Genomic DNA, 20987 nt, shown 5'->3' with positions numbered 1-20987 from the left:
AATTAAACAGTGAAAGTGGCAGCAGCATTTAAGTCTGATAGGGGGGTAGGCGGCTTTAGAATAAGCTCTCCCCAGATACGACGAACGCTCAGTCTCAGCTTTAATTATAACCTCATTAATCAATGAAATGAAAGACAAAAGAGTCCTTAATTTATAAAGACTGTTCCCAATTCACAGCCACCTGCTCAAATCGTTAAAAAAATGTCTTGCTCCCAACGTGTGTGTGCGCAACGTATTTATATGGATACAATGACCGGAGCACAGAGGAAATCCCATCGCCGCAGGAGCGAGCTGAAGCACCTGTTCGTCGGCCGAGCACCTCCTCTGAACCAGACTGAACCAGATCCTACCCACTGACCCCCAGACAGGGATTACAATGTTGTGTGAGTCAGAACAGCCGGACCATCACACACCCTGCTGAGTGTGTTACTGTCCACACCGTTTCTCCGGCCATACACATACACACACAGAAGGTGACCAAAACTGACCTCTACTGAAAATGTGCACATACTGTTGATTTGTACAGTTCAAATTCATCTGTAAATTGTACTTTTTTCCCACCCATCTTTGTCTTTTTATCCAGCAAATTAATGACGGCTTCGGGCAGAAATATCGTCTTAAACTGAATTAAATATTTTGTTTGGGGGAAAACATGCAGCTTTTATGTATATTTTTACATTCCAATCAGTTATTTCATCTTTGATTTTGTTGTATGACGACAAACACACAAATCTTGTCTTATCTCTGTACATTTTCATATATTGATGTTTCAGTACAACTGCTGTCACATTTTGATACTGCCACTATAGGTGAAGAGGATTATCATATGAAGTTGATGAGGAAAACATCTAATAATCATATCTTACAGTTCTATAAGTGAAAGGGGCTACAAATGTGACGAATCACACAGCACATGCACGATTGTGTAGTTGGCCTGTACTTGACCATATCATAAAGATTGAAGATGTCTTTCCAGGGTCATCATGGATGTCCTTCCTGACAGGAAGCTGAGCAGGCATTTGGTATGTGATGGGTCAGTGTATTAGGGGGCCCAGCTAGCCAATCGTGTTGCCCCGTAGCTGAAGTCCAGGCCATCCCACCAGCCCCTGCCACCTGTCCTTCACCCCCCCCCCTCAGGGTGTGGGGGAGAGGGTGACGGCCAGATGGCTCTTGAGGTCCAAGCAGCATCCTGAGTGCAGCATCCTCCCCACCCCCCAGCCTCAGAGCTCCTGGTCCCACCTCCACCCTCTGACCCTCCCCTCCCCTTCCCCAGTCCAAACCCCTGAGCCCCAGCGCTCGTCAGTGCTGCATGACTGAGCAAACACAGTCCTTCACCAAAATAAATCCCCCCATCTCTCCAATGCAGCTGCTTGGTTTGCAAGAAAAGCTTAACCCGTGCTTAAAAGAGCCTTCTTCTGTGCTGGCAGAACAGTGTTCGTGACATTAAGATTTTCACTATCACCAAATGCCAGAACCTTCTCCTGATGCTGAAAAAAAAAAACACCTTAAAGAGAAAATGGTTCACGTTGTCGTACATAAAATAATGAGCGGTGACCACTGCAATCTCTGAAGATAGAAATCATCCATCTGAGCTATCCAGGCAGACTGGCTGGAGAAGAGCAACTGTTAAAGAGGGATAATGTCTACAATGGGCTCTAAATAATCTCACAAGGTTGCTCATTTGTCATCACACTATCCTATCTCCCTGATATTACATTCAATTAGTTTCAGATACCAGCAGTGCAGGGCTGCTGGCGCACACAATCAATCAAACCCTGTCAATGACAAATCGTCACCCCTCCAGTCTCCAGCTCTCTATATCTAGGCAACAGGCCAATGTAGCAGTGGAGACATGATGCGGGCCGAGTACTCGCTAGATGGGTCCTTCATTGAAATGTAACCTGTACTAACCCAATGGAATTCATTATTACTGTATGTCGATTTTCAACAGCTATGTATTTTCATATCAGACAAAAGAGAGGTTGTTCTGCACTGTACACTGCAGACAGATATGGCCTTCACAGTTTGTACGCTTGTTTAAGAGAATAATAATGCACCAGGGCACGGACTGCAGTAATCTGAGTGGTGGGTAGCACAGATGTTGCAGTCATAATGAACAGGTTGGCAGCTGAGGGAGGGTACGGCCACTGTGACCTTGCCCATATGTCTGGCTAAATGTCCATTGTAGGAGGAAATACTGTCGAGAGAGAACTAAAAAAACAAGGTATTTTCTATTGCCTGGATTATCTTAACAAGCACAAGCAGCATGTCTCTGTGTGGCACAAACCAAAGATTGTGAATTAAAAAAAAAAATGGAATGAGTTTCAGTGCTGCTGGGCTCAGCCTCAGGAGCATGGTGAGGGGCTCAGAGAAGTGGAAGAGGTAAGAAGAAAAATAATGAAACCCTGAAGAGGAAGAGCCCAGGTAAGGTGGTTCAGCATGTGGACAGGCTGCCTCCATGATGCCTCCCTGTGGAAGTATGCTGATCCAGGAGGACAGCCCAGGGCAGCTGCAGGACATGCTAGAAGGATATATGGATGGATGTATGGATGGATGGGGTGAGTATCAGCATGCAGGTACAGGAAAATCATTGTTACTATAGGCTCATAACATATTAAATCTATAATTGTAATGCCATTTGTTTCAGTTTAAAGAGATAGTTCAACATTTTGGCAAATTGGCCCATTGCCATAATCCGCATAGTTTTAGGAGTAGGTTCGTTACCTTTAATTGTCATTGCAAGCTGTTTTTAGAATGGTGGAGCAGAGCCGTGAGCTCCTAAAAGCTATGCTACAGAGGCTAATGGGATTTCTTGGTTTCCCTCATCAAACTCATCAAATACAACAATTCCAAACGCTCTCGTGGATAAGTTGTGACCTGCACATTCACCACGCTATGAGATAATAATGGAGCGTTACGAGACAGAGTCGTTTTCGAGGTAAATTCATGCAAAACCGCTGATGCTCGTTCCTGTCGGGGGCAGTTTTTCAGCAAGCAGTCTCTGCATTTACCTCCTAAACAAATCCGTCTCATAACGTTCCGTTATTATCTCATAGCTTGGTGAATGTGCAGGTCACAACTTGTCCACCAGAGCATTTTGGAGTTGTTCGATTGTGTATTTGATGAGTTTGATGAGGGAAACCAAGAAATATCATGAGCCTCCGTAGCGTAGCTCTGAGCAGCTTGCGGTGCGGATCCATCACTCTAAAAATAGCTTGCACCGACAATTAAAGGTAACAAACCTACTCCTAAAACTATAGGGATTATGGCAATGGGCCACTTTGCCAAAATGTTGAGCTATCCCTTTAAATACTGATAGGCCAGTAGGACTCTATTTTAATGACGACTTTGCCTTAAATACTTTTCTTTTTGTTATTGATGAAGTGTCTGTTACTGGAGCACATTGCTATAATGTTATCGACCAGGCCCAAAAGCCAGTGTCTCATCATCAAGTCTCACACCGCTGGATCACTCTCTAAATCTGGCAGCTGTGGAAAGAACCACTGAAGCTTACTAACTAGCCCTCTCCCGCTGAGTGTGTAACCTGAGGTTCAGGATTAAGTCCATCTTGTGAAGGAAATAAACAAAGCCATGTAGGATTTCCCACTCGTCCGTGTCTCTTAACTAATTATGAGAGTGTAACAGAGTGACTGCGGCAGGGCAGTCAGCGACACACACATCCACCGTAAACACCTCATTATCCTACAGAACCCCACCCAACCGTATCAAACGCTTCTTAATGAGCAGTCAGAAACTAGACCGGAGAAAATAAATACATAATTTCCAATAGCTCTGATTGAGCAATTAGTGTCACATTGCTTTTCATCTTCATTGAGTTGAATCAATAATGGATTCCATTAGAGGATGTTCTCTGTCACCTTCTGAATGTCCTTCGTCATCTGTATCAGGCACAAGTGGAGACTCTGTCTTTATTTTTTTTTTTAAATCATGTTGGTGCTGAAATCGTGTGCATTTTTTTGATTAGTGTTCTGTTCTCCTGATGGTCTGCTTGAAGACCTTGTACTTTCTCAGCATAATGAACCCTGGCTGTGCATAATGATCATATTGTGAGCACTGTTTTCCCGCCAAACACGTGGACAGCCTTACAACAGAAAAGCACAGATCTGTTAACAGAGTCTGTACTTTAACTGTGTTCAACATTAGTGCTGTAGAACTGGACTGTTTCCATATAAATCAAAGAGCAGTTGAATAACATGTAATTCAGTGTCTCGGTAGCACTCCATCGAGAGCCAGGCTGCATGGGAGGTGGGGATATCCCATATGCTGTGCAGACATTGTTAATCAAAGATCGGCTCAGAGCTCCTTTTCTTTGACTGTGCTCCAATAAATGAAGCACGTCTGTGTAGACCTGGAGTTCACAGGTATTTAAATCTTTCTGAACCTAATTTCACGCTGGCTCTCACAAATGTGTGGTAGGGGAGACACAACGCATAAATCAAAAATGATAAATATGTAGCACATGCTGCCGCTGTTAGACAAAAAACAACTTTTTGGTAACTCAAAGTGACCTCTTTTTCGAGAAATAATGATTTTGTATATGTTTTCGGGAAATAAGTAATATTGGGTCAAAAACAAAAGACTTCTGATGCCTTGAAATATTCACGCAGCACTTTAACCCTTCCCTTGTTTTAAATGATTTCTATAGTATTTTCTATTCAGTTCTTGAGGGGTAATGTACCATATAACACCCATCTTTCCAACAGAACTTAAGCAAAAAAAACAACCTTTGCCAACATTTCACTTTACAGTTAAAGCAGTTCAGGACAATGCTGAAAGGCAGATAAAACAGACATGGTATAGATCCTTAATCCTTCTCTGTCTGCAGCTTTTCAATACATAACATCAAGGATCAAATCTCCTGGAATCCTGTAGTCCAAGGATACTGACTGACTACAAATAGGCGGGTTTCTGATAGTCTGCAGTTCTGCTCCATCAAACACAGAGCCCCAATTCACCAAAATACAATACATCCCTCTCTGCTTTCCCATGTAGGTCCATGATTGCTACTCAATGAACATTAATATATGGAGCAAGGGACAATTGAGGGACTAAATCTACAGAGAGAACAAAATCCAATTACCTCCTGCTGGGGCGAGTATCTCATATAGGATCGTGAACTCACACAGCCTAGGTAATTGTCGGGGGACATTGAATCTTACTGCATGGGAGCCTGGGGTAATTCTCCAACAATGACTGTCCGGGTGTCCACGTTCCTACCTCAGTGCTTTCAATTTATTTAAGTCGGCTGATGTCCATTAAGAATGGAGGTATGTATTGGCTAAGTCTAGCGCAGCCTCTCTTCCCTGGAGAGCACCGGGCCTCGTCTGATCTCTGGCCTGATGATGCCACCACATGTGCATCGGCAGGTGAGGATTCTGATGAAATCTAGACATGTCACTGCTCATATAGTACAAAGAGCGAACACTCACGATAAGAATGGTATCAGAGCCCAATGAACAAAAAAAAGTTTGGATGGGATTTTGTAAATACAGGTGCATCCACACACAAGACAAAGATGCCGAAGTTAGCTCCCTGGGAAAGGATCGGCAGTCTGGAAAATTGGAAAAACAGCAGCTGGGGCTTTGGTCGCATCAATTAATATTCATGTTCTACATAATCCCATGTGACTAATTTAACACACCTGATCAAATCAATAATTTACAGGGGGAGGGCCAGGGAGGACGGGACAGAGATGAGGAAAAGGAATAAACCCTCTTATTACGTTTAATCCCTGGCACACCTCTGGCAGAGGGACTGAAGTCCAGCAAGCCTCCAGTCCACACCATCTGAAACAGACTTCAGCCTACAGTCTACTCCTGGGCCCCACGTGTTGGAAACTCAGATGAGGTCACCCACCCAGAGGATTTGGGGATGCCCCCGTTTTGCCACCTTAGCTGTAAACACATAGTAAACAGAGCCATAGTTGCAGCACTAAACCTGTAACTGGGTTGATTCAGTCTTCACTGCAGCAAAGGAGGAGAAATTCAGTCAACCAGTGACCACCACCACATTAAAAGGTTCATACACCTCAACAGCTGTTAGTTGTCTTCATCCTACATCCTAAATCCTTCATCTGCAGTCGAGCCACGAAAGCCCAGAGAGCCAGAGCTATATGAGGTTTGCATATAACAACAGCGCTACATCAACATCATGTGGAAAATGCAGAGCGAAGCTGAAACGGGGAAAATGAGTTGCGGTATCAAGTGCTCCATCAATCTTAGTGCGGACTACTGAAGTAATTCTACACAACCACAAAGCATCAAAGAAGACATAACAGACGCCTTGATGCTTTCACTCACTGTTTGGCGTTAAATCAATCACATTAAGCTTCCTTTGACACTTTGTAAAGGTGATAAAGGTCAGATTAGGTCAGAATACAGGCGTTTTCTTTTCTTCAAGACAAGCTGTCTTGGATTTTTCTTGGTGACAACTTTGAATCAAAACATTAAATGCAAAGACTTGCAGGTTTCATAGTGATGTTCATTTAGGTAGCAACAGTTTTGTTTTGTGTGTTGACCACCTATGAATCATCAGCTTATCCTGATTCAACCATCAACACTCAAAATCTATCTTCAAAGGTTGCCTGTGCACACTACACTCAAAAGTACCCACTCAGCCTTGGGGTACTCTCAGAGTGTCACACTTCACAGAGCAGACAGGTAGAGCTGCAGGATAAAACGAGGAGCAGCCATTAACTCACCCTTTTCTGGTCCTCCAAGCAGTGCAGCACAGCCTTCCTCCTCGCATGCTGTTGTGGACTAGCCTCTGCTCCTTTCTCCATCTTCCCATAAGTGTGAGTGAGTCCTCAGGCTCTTCCACGGCTAAATATCCTTAACGGGAATTAAGGGAAATACCTGCTTATAGTATTTCAGTCCCCTTCCCACTTGGTTCCTTGTTGTTGTGCATGAAGGGTCTATCCAAAAAAAGGAAAAGCCGTCTGTCCATCAACTTTGCTTCATGAAGAAAAAGACGGTGCCCAACTTCAGGGGGGATCCAACCTCAGCCGCAGGCCGCGTCTCAGTCATATTGATGCTTGATGGTTTTCCTGTGCAGTTCCTGGTGAAGAGGGGGTGGCCTGAGGTGAGCATCAGGACAGAGGGTAAGAACCGGAGATAACCAGAATGGTCCTCTCTCCCAAAAACATCATCAAATCCTAAAGGAAGAGGTGATCCTCAATATGTGAATCAGTCCGTCTCCCACTGCCCATAAAATGTGAGCAGGTTTCCGTTTTTTGTATCAAAATGAGTTCAGGGAACATCCACTAGTAAAAAAAAAAAAAAAGAAAAACCAAAAAAAACCTTCCAGCAAAAGAAGATGTGTAAAAGCTGGTGTCATTCACAGCCTAGGTCACATCTGGTATCCTGACAGTGAAGAAGAGATCAGAGTTAAATTCAACAGGATAGCAAAGTCCATTGTATACTGTATATAAATGGGATAAAACACATCTGATAGCATACTAGAAGTATTTCAGAGGTCTTCTTGACTTGAATTGACTGCAACATTTTTTATTATTTGTCAATATATCCAATATCCAACTAGTCCATCTTTAAATGCTTTATATGCTCTCATACCTGTCTGCAGCATTCAGCCTCAGCTTCATTACATCCCACTCACTTTCCCATTACTTGAAAAAGGTTCAGTAATTCACACAGCTGAGCTGATTTCTGGTTTGTAGACAGTTGACAGTGCTACTGCGACAGTGCAAATTTGGAATTATTTTCCACCCAGGACTAATGCCCACTTTGTGTTACTATTTACAGCAGCATAATGGAGTGTGTGAGACCGACTAAAAACAAATAACACAGTGAACACACTCATTATAATAAAAGGGGCAAACCCGGCTGATGTGTTTGGAATATTTTGTGAGCAACAACTGAACTGCATGGCACAGGGGAAACGGATGGAGCAGATTTTACAGAGAAAACTTGCTTGCAGGAAGAATTCAAGTCTGCTAAAGGAAAATATAGACAATCCGAAGACGTTTGCTTCAAATGCTATGATGCGCCAGCTATATCTATAGCAGATAGGACATAGTTTGGTCAACCAAGCATCGGCCAACTGCTGCAGGTGTCTGTTTTATGCAGTCCCCAAGAAAGAAACACTTCTTAAATCATGACAAGCAAACTTTTGCATGGTCACAAACTTGCTACCGGGCTATACAGGTCCCTCAAGTTATCGCAAACACGACTTTGCAGCCTCCGTGTGACAGCAGACACATTGACTCAAGAGTTACAATGTGGAACAAATTGCTTGCCGAAGGTTTGAGCTACTGCAGCATCCCTGCAGGAGGATCTGCGAGCCGAGGCTGCCTGACACACCGGCTGTTCCGAGGTTTCTGGAAACTGTTCGTAAATGCATGAATTAACCAACAATTAATGAACTACGAAGAGGAATCGACGTTAGGAAGAGTTTCTATATGAAGAAATGATGCTCACCCCTGCACTTCTCGGCTTCTTTCCTTCCCGGTGGAGATGGTCCCTGCCTCGTGCGCTGCACTGTCCGTTCCACTGGCTGCGAGCGGAGCAGCCAGCTGCTGCGTTCACGTGCTGTGGGAAATGTCGCGGGGGAGAGTGATGGTCAACAACACTGGCATAGTCACTTCACAATTCATTCGCAGCACAAATTACAATAGGCTACCCGTTTTAACACATTTTTAAGACTTAAGCTTAAAGTTCCCGCTTTTGCATCGACCTTTATAAAACACTTTATAACCTTCTTTTGCAACATAATAAAGTTTGATGTAACCTAAGTAGGCTATTATTTCCCGAGAGGGAAGGGAAAGCAACCACGTTTCGTCCTTTTAAAACGGCCTAGTTATTACTAAAGTTAACTGAGGGAAAATGCGTGACAGATCTGACATTTCCCCAGTAACTCCCATCAACTGAAGGATATAGGGCGGAGCTCTCCGTCTTGTTAAACCAACAACACATTCCTTTATCTTGTAAAATTCAATTAAGCAATAGCCTATATTATCCCCCAAAATTGTTGTATTGGTGACTGATAATTGTTTTACTCATATTTTATTTCTCTGTTTTTATGACAGTGACTGCATCTCCCATATGTCAGACAGTGATAGCTAGTTATGAAAAATAGTGATGGATAGTTTCACTATTAGGCTACTCAAATTTTATTAAAAAAAAAAAAAAAAGCATCCAATGATGTTTCTAATGAATGTATGGGTTAATGCAGAAATATTGTAGGTTTTGATTTGTAAGGGACGTTATTTATAGGCCCTTGTTATGCTACGGGGAATTATGCTTTTTTCCCCACTGTTTTCTGTCATTTCAAAATCGTTAAAAACCCTATCAACTACTCCATTTACCCTTTCGAAATAAGGAGCTTATTTTCCGAGGAGTACTTGAAGGCAGCATCAGGGCCCCCATCGCATTACGTCACTGGATGCTTCAAGCTCCGCTCTTCTCTCCCAACCATCCCAACATCCTTGAAGGCGCCCGTCGGTTTCCATGGCGACTCTCAGTAACGCAACCTCTACTGCCATCTAGCGTCGAAATAGAGACATATCAAAGATAACTTTAGCTCCTATGTTGTACTCTGAGATTGCCCATGGTTGGTACCAGTAAAGGATTATAGGCTACTACTTATATTATAGAGACTGTATCATTTAAAGCAATTCTTCCCTTTCTGGCATTTTTATTTTCCTTTTATTGATTAATCAATAAATCAATCAAGTCAATAAAAATAAAGTGTTTTAAAACGTGCCTCTAATGATACACTTTAGATACAATCGTTTTTAAATCAAGTGTAGTTGAAACAAATACTGCTTGTTAAACAAAATGTTTAATGTTAGTGATTCTGATTGCCCACAAATATAATCTAGTCAAAAGACTATTCAAAATGTAGCCTATACTCTAGTCTAGGTTGCATACATAGGCCAAGTGAGTCTAATCAGGGAAGTTATAACCTTTTTATTATGTGTTGCACCAGTTTACCTGGCTGTTGAATAGCAGGGGAAGTCTGAAAACTCACTGACATATGAATAGAGCATAGGGCTTTTTGAATGGATGATAACTACTTTTGATTGACAGACATGAAGGGCTGTGGATTTATCTTTCATGTGAAATAATGAACTTACATAATACTATGGGCCCGCCTACCTCCCGACATGGAGGAAGTGCTGGGTTGGTGGTTGGTGCGGTGCTGACGTGAATGCTCAGACGGGGCGGGCCCAAGGCTGCTGGTCACCACTCCGCTGGGCAAACTTCTCCTCACTGTAGTAAAGTTGACCAAGGCGGAGGTCAGTGTTTACCAAGCAGCGAGGGGGGAAACTAATACAACACCCGGGAACATTTTGTTTTGTTTCACTTTGGACTTTTACGTTTCTGTCGCCGTTTTGTACGCAGAAACTTGTGCTCTGGTGTTAAAAAAAGAAAAGAAAAAACACACACAGAGGCTGCAACCCCCCTCAACACATTACCAAGGATATGGGAACACGCCCGTGAACCAGGCTTAACTGTTATTCCGTGGATCTGGGTAAGTCTGTGCATGTTTGTGGCTTTTATTTAGGCACACAAGGACGAAAATCAAAGCGTTTCCTTCAGCCAGAGCTGTAGTATCGGTGTGTGTTACCGCTCCCCCCTTTTGTAAACGGATTCACAGGCGTCTAACCTCAGCTAAGTTACAGTGCTTATCGCTGCTCTAAAGCTTTCAAGTGAAGTGGCTAGTGTGTGAAACATTTCTGGATTGTCCGGTTTTTCTCGTGTTTCGTTAAGCGAGTTAACAGTAACGTTAACTCCTAAACCTTATCAGACGGAGGGCGCTTGTCGCTGTGGCTACGAGACGCCAAACGTTCAACCGTTACCCGCGGTAAAAACACATCCCCCTTTAAACACACAGCAACCGTGTCAATGTAACGTTAGTGGATATCCAGAATTCGAGCCACTGTTCTTCTTATCAGTGTGAAACGGGCCGCCGCTGTTACCGTGCCCTGGTTCCGCGCCAAGGATTTCAAAAACAGTTTACCTGCGCGGGACATCCTCCACTTCCTGTACGACGGCTCGCGCCGCGCTCCCATTGGCTACTTTACACGAAAAGGGCGGCACCGCTGCGTCCGTTGGGCTCTCAGGATTCGATGGAACGTACGTCAGTTACCGCCAATACCGAGCTGCTATTTTGATTAGATTTAAACAGATTTTTGATTAATATTAACATCCGACAAGGATAGGGGTTATTTTAATTTAACTATCAGCATGTTTTTGTACTCATTGTTGTCTCGCAGATGTGTAAATGCCGGTAGTCCACAGAGGTATTGCGCTCAAAAAGCGGTAAGGCGCTCATAAAATATAATCCATGTATTCGTATTTTGTAACATAAGATCGCTGATTTTATTAATGGCGCCAAATTAACTGCAGTGATATTTTCATTCTAGTATTTCTAACGTGTATTAGCTACGTGGCACAAATATTTGCTTAAGAGTTTGTAGCTATTTTGTGCCTTGATCCGATTAAATAAAATTAGTTTGATTGCAAATGTTCGAGAGTAAACTTTTTTCCGATTTGATAAAACTAATATGTTATCGATAAACTAGTGGCAGAGCCCCTGTTCAAAATCAGGGCCATGAGATGGTAGATATTACTCAAGTGTCAGAAGAAAATAAAGTTGTCCACGATTTTCTGAGCAGAAATGCAATCCCTTAGCTGAATATCAAAGTGTTAATGAATAGCTAAAATGAGCTGATCCACTGCATCATTAATTAGGCGATATGCTAAGTTGCAAAATGTCAAGTACAAGTACAAAGCTTGAATCTCAAAACCTGTCCCAGAAATCTCATTCAAAGGTCAGTAAGTACAGAGAAATACACATTTTTTTTGCACATAACGTGTTGTTTTCTATGTGAAATACCTTTGTTAAAATGGAGTGGGCTTGAAAGTAATTTTTTTTTCTCTCTCTCTCTCTCCTTTTCCTGACTAGAATGATGGCTTTGTAGCGCCACTGCTTCCTGTAAATACTCCAATGAAACTGTTTGACTCAAGTGCTCTGTCAGCGGAGAACCAGACTGCCATGGGTCCCCTCACCACGCCTAAAAAGGGAAGGGAAGCAGGATCTGTTGATCCCTGGACACCTACCTCCAACCTTAAAATGCTCATCAGTGCTGCTAGTCCTGACATCAGGAACCGAGAGAAGGAGCTGTGCATGGACAACGACGGACGGGAAGGTCTTGACTCTACACAGGTATTTGAACAAATAAATGTTTTTTTCCCTGATAGTTTAAGGTGTTCAAGGGAACATTGCTCTTACCTGCTGCTCTCCGTTACCTTTCTGTAGGACACAGAGAATGGAGAGGAGTCTGAGAAAATGATCAGCAGGAAAGAAAAGAGTCTGGGTTTGCTCTGTCACAAGTTCCTTGCCCGCTACCCAGATTATCCAGACCCCGCCCTCAACAATGATATCTGCCTGGATGATGTGGCCACTGAGCTCAGTAAGTCCTCTATATATCACTATTTGCTGTCCCTTCATCCAATATCAGATTCAGATTCAGCTTCATTTGTCCTTGGCAGGAAACTTGTTTTCACCAACCCGTACAAACAAACATCCTCAAGATACAACATCCAGTATATACATACACACATTATGAATACATAACCCACATATAACAATAAACAAAACACACATTTAGCTACTCACTGATCTGTTTTAGCTGCTCAACGTCACAGTCAATGTCAGACTGCTATCATTACTTTTTAATCTATAAACTACGTTTCCGTAAGTGCAGATAGAGTCAAGCAAATACTAACATTACTAAAACTTTTGAACTAGAAAATGTTTGGTATTTTTACTTGATCAATAAACAATGACTTACATATAACTGTATCTGTGGAAAATACAGTCAAATAGGAAATCATGTAGGTTATATCATCAGATTACTATGTTGTGACATGTACTGGAGGCCTCTTGTCCGGTGCCCAGATGTTGCGATGTGTTTTTTCCACAAACACAAATGAGTGTGATGTTGATCTTGAATTAACATATTTATTCCAGACAACCTTCTGTAGTTTCCTTCATTACTGATGACACAGGCTTATGCATTAAGTTGTTCCAATGAGTTTTCCTTACGCCCTCACAGACGTGGAGCGCCGGCGCATCTACGACATCATGAACGTGCTGGAGAGCCTGCACATGGTCAGCCGCTCGGCCAAGAACCGCTACGCGTGGCACGGCCGCTCCAAACTGGCTCAGACTCTGGCCATTCTGAAGCAGGTGGGCGAGGAGCACCGGTACGGTCAGCAGATGCAGCAGATCCGGCAGCGTCTCCAGGACAGGGAGTTTGACTTTGACGGAGAGGAGAAGGAGAACGAGGAGGTGGTGGAGCTGGAGAACGGAGAGCAGGGGCAGAAGGAACTCTTCTTCGTGGAGCTTCCAGGAGTAGAGTTCAAAGCAGGTGAGAAGCTGGAGAGAGGACTAACAGGGCTCCTACGCAAGTGGAATTTGATTTTATAAATTTCCAGATCTGGAACAGTCTGGAAAAGAGAAGCTATTGTATGGAAATATATTTTATCTTAAAACTTATCTGGGTTTGGTCTTATCTGAAGTCATTTGGGTAAATTATTTTGTATGTGCTATTAGCTACAATCTCCTGGAAATTATTTGGTGGCATAATGGCATACAAATTCAGAATAAACGATTAACTGCATCATTTATTAACATGATACACATCTAATGACTCAGATGTCACAAATTATTTGAATTATTTTACAGAGAAGTCTGGAAATTAGGGCCTGGACAAAAGTACAAAAATATGGTATTTCAGGCTGCCATTCATAAAAATACCTAACTTCCACTTCTTGACTCATTGTGTGTCCTCCCCAGCTTCTGTCAACAGTCGAAAGGACAAATCTTTGCGGGTGATGAGCCAGAAGTTCGTCATGCTCTTCCTGGTGTCTAATCCTCGTGTGGTCAGTCTGGACGTGGCTGCCAAGATCTTGATCGGGGAGGACCAGGGTGCAGATCAAGACAAGAACAAGTTCAAGAGTGAGTACTGGGTCAACTATGTAAACTAATGTGTCTCCCCAACTTTCTACATTGTAAAGGTATTTATTTAAAATACCAGTATCACATAATTAAAGTGTTATAACATGTATGTGTATAGTAATGCTTTCAATACTCATTTAAGGATAGTTAGTCAGTCACCAACTAAGGAAAGATCTATGGTAAAGGCATCACATGCAGTGAATATAAATACCCCAATATTATTTAAATTATATATCATAACTAGTTCTGCATTTGTCTGTTGGCATTGGATAATCTTGCTGTTTGCCTGTGTGTTTATAGCCAAAGTACGCCGGCTGTACGATATCGCTAATGTACTGAGGAGCCTGAAGCTCATCGAGAAAGTCCACGTGACCGAGGAGAGGGGGAGAAAACCGGCCTTTGAGTGGGTCGGCCTTGAGGAATTCCCACCAATCAAAGGTATTCCCGGACTTTATTCTGTTTAGTTTTTGTTATTGTTGTTCTCTTAAACAAACGAGCTCTTAGTTTCATGCACTAAAACGTTAAACTGTAGTTTCAGAGTTGGAGAAACCCACTTCAGAGTGTGCATCCAAGAAGAAGAAGGCTGTGCTGGAGTCACGTGGGTCTTTAGACAACTGTGCCAAAAACCTCTTTTCATCACCGGGCGCCAAACGCGGCTTCACCCGGCACCCCTCCCTCATAAAGCTGGCAAAGAGCATTCAGGACGACAGGCGCAAGATCAACTCTGCTCCCAGCAGTCCTGTGAAGGCTGTCCTCGGTGAGTACACAACATGTTTTCTTCAAAACCACACAAGCTCAGTAATTGTGGTGTGATGACTCATATGTTCAATCCCTTTTTTTTTTCTCTTTCATCTCAGGTGAATCATCAAACACAGACTTCCCAAACAAAATGGCCCAGCTCGCTGCCATTTGTAAGATCAAGCTCGACCAGGAGTCTGTGTAAGTGTGGTTCTCATCATTCAGCCTGAGCTGTTTGAACTTTTAGAAACTCAAACCTGGTGTGGTGTTCTTATGTGAGGTGGTTCAACTTAATAAAAAAGTCTCATGCATTTTTTTTATTTGGGATGGAAATTGATAATGTTGATGTTCAGATTTATCACTGCAATCTGCGTTAACTTTGTTTGGTTATTATGCATTATGAGTTATTCTCTGTGCCATTCCTGTTCAACAGAAGAGCTTTTTTTTTTTAAGTTAATTGATCTTTGTTTGTACACTGTGCCACAGTTTCTAGTCCTTTCAATACATTTTTGTGTTAAAAAAGAGTTTTGCTTTTGTTGCAGGACTGGAGCTAAACATCCCAAACCTGCTGCTGCTGCTGTTGCTGCTGCTGCTGAATCAGACCCAGCTGCTGTGAAGAAAGAGCCAGTTTCCTCTAATGTGATGGAGCCGCCTCAGGCACGGTTACAAACTCCAACCCAGGAGCCTGGAGTCAACACTACTGTGCACCTCACCCCACACACTCCACTGGCAGCTCCGCCCGCAGGCTCCATCGCTTATTTCCCTGCACAGTGTTCACCCCTGATCCCTGTCCTGTTGCCCCCGCACCAGGGAGGCGGCCCCTACGCCGTGTACTTGCACCCAACTTCCCTCAGGCCCAACCCTCTGGCCAAGCCGCAGCCGACCAGCCTGGCCGTGCGCTCCATGACCTTTGAGGATAAGACCGGCCAGAGTCCGACGGGTCAGTCTGCGTCCAAGAGCCAGCCGGCCGTCTCCAGGGCGACGGACGACAGCCCCATGACGCTCAAACGGCCGTGTTCAGATTCAGCCTCAGAGAGCAGCCCCTCGAAAACCAAGAGGGCTGACCCCAACTTTAAGGTAATTTTTTTCTAATAGTAGTAAAGTACTATTTCAGCCTTTTCACAGTGTTTTGACTGAATAAAGGAAAGTTGTTCTTCAAGCTGTTTACTGTGGCAGGGAATTGAAAAATCACTTTCAGAAAATTCAGCATAACACCCACAAGTGTTTTTGTCACTTAGAAATAATTTTAAAAAAAACATGTTTTGTCCAGAGCCACAATTTTCCATTGATGCTGAAAAATGAAAAGAATAAAAGAATCTTCAACACCCAGAGGCGCAATAAACAGACCACAGCACAATACAACCTCAAGTTTTGCTGCAGTTGCCATTAATTTACAAAGCTGCTTACTTTGTTGGCTCTAAAAGCAGTACACAGCGCAATAAGAATTCAGGGAGGTGTCAAAACATGTGTGCAAATCAGAGAGTAAAACCCTATGTGTAAGCATTTCGCAAGGTTAAGGAGGTATAGAGAGGAGTTAAAGTAGAAAAGGGCAAAGAAAAGTAAAGCTAAATTACACTGGCAGCTGTTTGCTGAGGCTGCACAAAGTAAAGCAGAAGAAATTGATTAGTTAAAAGTGGTTTGATATGGATTGAATCCAGAAGCAGGAAGCTAATCCCACCTCAACTTTTTAATCATTGATAAATCTTTTTATACTTGTCCCTGACCTTCAGTGTCTCTCACCGTCTCTGTAGGACACGTCTCCAAAGCTGTGTGAGATCCTTCAGGCCCGTTTGAAGGCCCGACGCGGCAATCAGCTCTCCAGCCGACCCTCGCCCCGCGCCCTCCACCTGGACCCGGAGTTCGTCAACACCCCCGGCGGTGCCGTGGCCAATCAGACGCTAGAGCAGAGCGTGGAGACCTTCCTGGACAAAGAGGACAAGATGGTCAACTCGGACAGCGAGGCAGGATTAACGCCAGTCAGAGCCATACCCCTGACACCCGGACAGCTCCACACTGAGGTAAACGCACAAACATGCATGCTGCTCTTCAACATTGTTTGTTTTGGGAGTTGTTGTTTTTTTTTGAGATGTGTGTGTGACCGTTATCTCTCTGCCCGTTCAGACTTTAGTACCGGCCGGATACCTGATCCCCATCTCCCAGCAGTCCCTCATCAGCTACAAGGAAGCTCAAGCTGCAGGGGGAGAAGGCAACAGGGCACAAACTCCCACTTACAACATCTACCAAACACCAACTGCAGGTGAATATTTTTATTTTTTATTTTATTTTAATTTTCATGTCATGCCACCACTGTGTCCCATCCCATATGGGATTACAAGACACATACTGACAAATACAAACATTAGACAGTCCTTCCTGTTGGTATTACCCGCCACACAAGTGTGACACATAAATAAACAATTTAAGATTACTTTCAGTACTCATCTGTATATCACTCTTTGCCTCATTGCCCAGGCCTTTTTAAGAAATAAAGAAAATGCAAATATTCAACTGAAAAATATGTTTTAGCTTGAAATAAAACATAATATCAAATGAGATAAAATGTTTATTTGAAGTATAGACCCCAAAGAGTTTGAATTTACAGATGTACAAATCAGAAAAGCAAGTCCTAACCAGGAACCACAGAATGTTTAAACAATTAAAGGGACAACGAGGAGTTTTAGAAAAGCGAAGCATTTTCACACTACATTTATGAGCCTCCGCGCGCACCGTAAAATTCTTTGACCGGCGCAAGACGGACTCATGTTTTCATTCATCAATAATTAAAGTCAGAGGTTCAAAGACGATCACATACCGTCGTAGTTCCGACCATAAACGGCGATTCGGCTGCGTTATTCTCATGACTCGCCACGAAACCGAAAGTAAGGAAACGCAGGTCAGCTCGCCCAGCATCTCCGCCACCACTAATAATAAAATGTTGATGGGTTTTTATGTTGTTTATGTACTGCCACCTGATTGTTGTCTTTTTTCCTTTTTAAAATGAAAAAAAAAGAAAAGAAATTAATGAGAAAGGAAGAAAGAAAAAAAAAGCACTAATATTATAAGCTCAGAGAAATATGATTCTCTTCAATTTATTTTTGGTTTGTTCAAAGAAAAAAGGAATTTAATGTAATGGGCCAGCTGCAGATCAAAGTAAGAACACGTGATTGACTTTATTAACTTTCCCCCACAGGCTCCAGACCTGTCTCAGCCCTGGAGATCACACCCACCAGCCTCCGTCGCCACAGACCGGCCGCCGGTATGGCTGACTCTCCGTGCGCCCCCCAGCAGCCCCACCACCTCCACAGCCCCAGTCCTGCCATCCTCAACTTCACCCTGCAGAACCTGGGTCTGATCTCAGGCTCCAGCCCAGGAAACGCCTTCGCTGCCCCGCAGACACCAGAGCGCGCCAACACCCTGCCCAGCCCGCTGGCCGGACCCCTGGCTCTGTCGCAGAGAGGCATGGTGTTCATCAAGCCCGTGTCCCCTGTCCCCGTGCAGCAGACTGTATCTGCACAACCACTGGCCCTGATCAGTGTACAACAGGTACAAATACACACACATCTTCCACAACATTTTCTGACTGATGTTACAGATTGCGTTCTGTGCTACAGTATTTAACCTTTGACAACAGTGATAAAGGCTGTGGCATTGAAGTATTTGCAATGAGGTTAGTGTTGTTACTCAGACTTAAAGGTGATAGCTACAAGTTTAATTCCTTCTGGCCAGTAGCTGTAGAACTCACACTGCCTGCTCTCGCTCCAACCTTCCGTTTTACTGGTTGCCAGTGACAGCAGAAGACACATGACATCAACATTATAATGCTGTTGCCACAGAGATCATTCCATGCCGACGTTGCCAACGTAACCAGATGTAAATATTTATTTATTTTGGACCCGCCAAAATTTATTAAACAATTATTTATATACTTTTTTTTTTTTAATTCAGTAAAATTAATACTTTTATTCTGCACCCCTCTAGACATTCTGTGGATGCATTATTTTTGAAAAATGTATCCTTTTGATGAAAAAGTTGTAGCTATGACCTTTAAAGTTTTTTTGTGTTGTTTTTTTTAGATCCATAACTTGATGAAAGTATGACACAAAAATGTTTTACTTTAAAGGCATACTGTGTAAAAATTTCTCCCATCTAACGGTGAGGTTCCAACTGAATAGCATTCTTTATGCTGCATTCACGTGGAATTGGGCAGATGGATGACAGCTGCACGTAACCAGATAAACAAACAAGTGGTCCGTCGGCATGGCACGAGGCAAAACGATACGCACGTGACAATATGTTGTTATGATGATGTCATATTGTTTACCTCGCCCATGTTTGACCGGCCTTCTTTCTGATGTACGGTTTGCCGTCTGCCTGGTTCCATGTGAATGCAGCATTAGTGCGACCCTCCATTCTTTTTCACACTGCACCACAGTGATGGTTTTCAAATAGACGGCACCTCGATTATTACTCCCAGAGCCGACCGCTGTGGTGTCTCTCTCTGTGAGTCGGTGTCTCCGTGGTAACCTATGGTCACGCTGCCACTAAAGGTAAAAGATGGCGGCACAGCATGGAGCTCAGCAGCTCTGTGTATATATGAATGGTAAATTCAAAGCTTACCAGAACACTTCAGTTTGTTGATGGGTGTAATTACTAATTAATGAAACACAAACTTTTGAATGAATCGATTTTTATTAATAGACATGAAGTTACACAGAGTGGCTTTAATGCAGTTCATTAAACAGCAAGTTGATAGTATCAACTCTTTGTTAAGTTGACCAGTCACCTGTTTTAATGTAATAACTGATCTATCTGATTTATCTTTTTCAACAAGTGAGATCTTTTAGTCATTAATGCACAATAAGACATTGATTTGAACAAAGTGACATTTTCACCTTGTGTTTTTACAAGAGCCACATGGTTTTCACTGTAAGTGCAGGAGTTTGGGGTTTTCTGCCTCAGAGCTCACTGTCAGCAGTTTTCATGAGAGCTGTGTCGTTCCAATGAAAACTGTTCACATTTACGTTTGTAGATTATCCACAGTGACAGGAACATTGCTGCTGGACGGTAGTAGGACAGACTGCTGTGTGTGTGTGTGTGTGTGTGTGTGTGTGTGTGTGTGTGTGTGTGTGTGTGTGTGTGTGTGTGTGTGTGTGTGTGTGTGTGTGTGTGTGTGTGTGTGTGTGTGTGTGTGTGTGTGTGTGTGTGTGTGTGTGTGTGTGGAGTATCAGCAGTCTCACTAACTGAACTTTTTGTCTGTTGTCCAGCCTCTGATGACCACCCCCAAAGGGACCGGGCTACCTCCGCACAGCTTCTTCCACACACCAGTCCCCCTCTCTCCTCTGGCTACCGTAGTAACCACCAGTGGGCATCAAGCCACCAAAACCGTTTACATCCCTCAGAGAAAGCTGGACGTCACCACTGAGGACTCCTGAAGGAAACCCTCTAATGTCTGTGGTCATTATGTGTGTGTATGAGTGTTGCATTTGTGTGTTGGGTGGGTGGGTTGGTTGATTTTTTTAAATTTTCTTTTGCATTTCACAGTATTCATTACCTCTGGACATTTCACAGCGACCTTGTTGCCTTCATTCTTATCACAGCTCTAAAAATAGCTGCCATGCAGCGTTTGGCTGTGGCCCAGGGAACACGTGGAATTATATTCCAAACCAAGTTTACCAGGTACTCATGAACACTACTGTCACACTGACTGTGATGCTGGTAGAAACTTATTCCAGGGCGAAAACTTCATAACTTAATGGAGGAGATTTACTTTTGTTTGTTTTGTACTTTTTTATTTCTGCTACCGTGGTTGATGTGAACACTGTTATTTCTTCAAATTACTGGCAGTAAACACCACATCAGTGCTATAAAGAAAAAACACACCAAGATCATATGGATGTGTTTTTTTTGTAATCAAAGATTTGATTGGAAAAAAGTTGTGAATTGATCATTTTGTTTCTAAGCTGAATGAGTTACTTTTGCACATATGTACATGTTAACTGTTACCCCTTTAAATTGATTTTTTTTTTTCTAATTTTGAGAATATGTGAATATTTGTGATACATTCTGAGACTAATCAGACATTTTGTTGAGTTTAATTTATAAGGAAATCACCTGGTTTCCTTTGTCCTGCTAAATGTAAAATAAATGCTAAATAAATTTTAATGTTTTTTCCTAAGATTTGGGTTTTTGTTTTGGTTTACAGTGACACATTTCCACAAGTACTGGCTATACCACATTGAGAA

The 20987-nt window shown here is 42.9% G+C and overlaps 2 protein-coding genes and 1 long non-coding RNA gene across 4 annotated transcripts in view; 1 reads left to right on the top strand and 2 right to left on the bottom strand.

The window, feature by feature from the left end:
• The window catches only part of nav2a (neuron navigator 2a), a 253595-nt gene extending 246658 nt beyond the window's left edge, over positions 1-6937 (bottom strand). The window contains exon 1 of the mRNA XM_085771114.1: positions 6722-6937. Within this exon, the coding sequence (XP_085627240.1) occupies positions 6722-6802 (81 nt within the window). The 5' untranslated portion in view covers positions 6803-6937. The remainder of the gene's footprint in view (positions 1-6721) is intronic.
• Positions 6938-7249: 312 nt separating this feature from the next.
• On the bottom strand, positions 7250-11090 carry LOC146990247 (uncharacterized). Its single transcript, XR_015035246.1, has 3 exons — positions 11002-11090; positions 8457-8567; positions 7250-7382 (listed from the first exon to the last, which is right to left on the bottom strand). It is a non-coding gene; the product is annotated as an uncharacterized LOC146990247 (long non-coding RNA).
• Positions 11091-11146: 56 nt separating this feature from the next.
• Positions 11147-20624, top strand: e2f8 (E2F transcription factor 8). 2 transcript variants are annotated; one of them, XM_085771195.1, is made up of 13 exons: positions 11147-11303; positions 11950-12210; positions 12304-12457; positions 13103-13417; positions 13846-14007; positions 14308-14445; positions 14540-14764; positions 14865-14946; positions 15288-15822; positions 16497-16763; positions 16867-17002; positions 17936-18288; positions 20010-20624. In XM_085771195.1, exons 1-13 carry the CDS (start codon positions 11229-11231, stop codon positions 20175-20177), a joined length of 2871 nt encoding a protein of 956 aa, XP_085627321.1. In that variant the 5' UTR covers positions 11147-11228; the 3' UTR covers positions 20178-20624. The 2 variants fall into 2 exon arrangements, with proteins under 2 accessions (XP_085627321.1, XP_085627330.1); XM_085771204.1 differs by lacking the exon at positions 11147-11303 and adding an exon at positions 11771-11815.
• The last annotated feature ends 363 nt before the right edge of the window (positions 20625-20987 follow it).

Source organism: Trachurus japonicus, chromosome 3 (assembly GCF_045865225.1).
Source record: "Trachurus japonicus isolate A0001 chromosome 3, Traja_1.0".
NCBI classification, from domain to species: Eukaryota; Metazoa; Chordata; class Actinopteri; order Carangiformes; family Carangidae; genus Trachurus; species Trachurus japonicus.
This window is presented reverse-complemented; position numbering and strand designations above follow the sequence as displayed.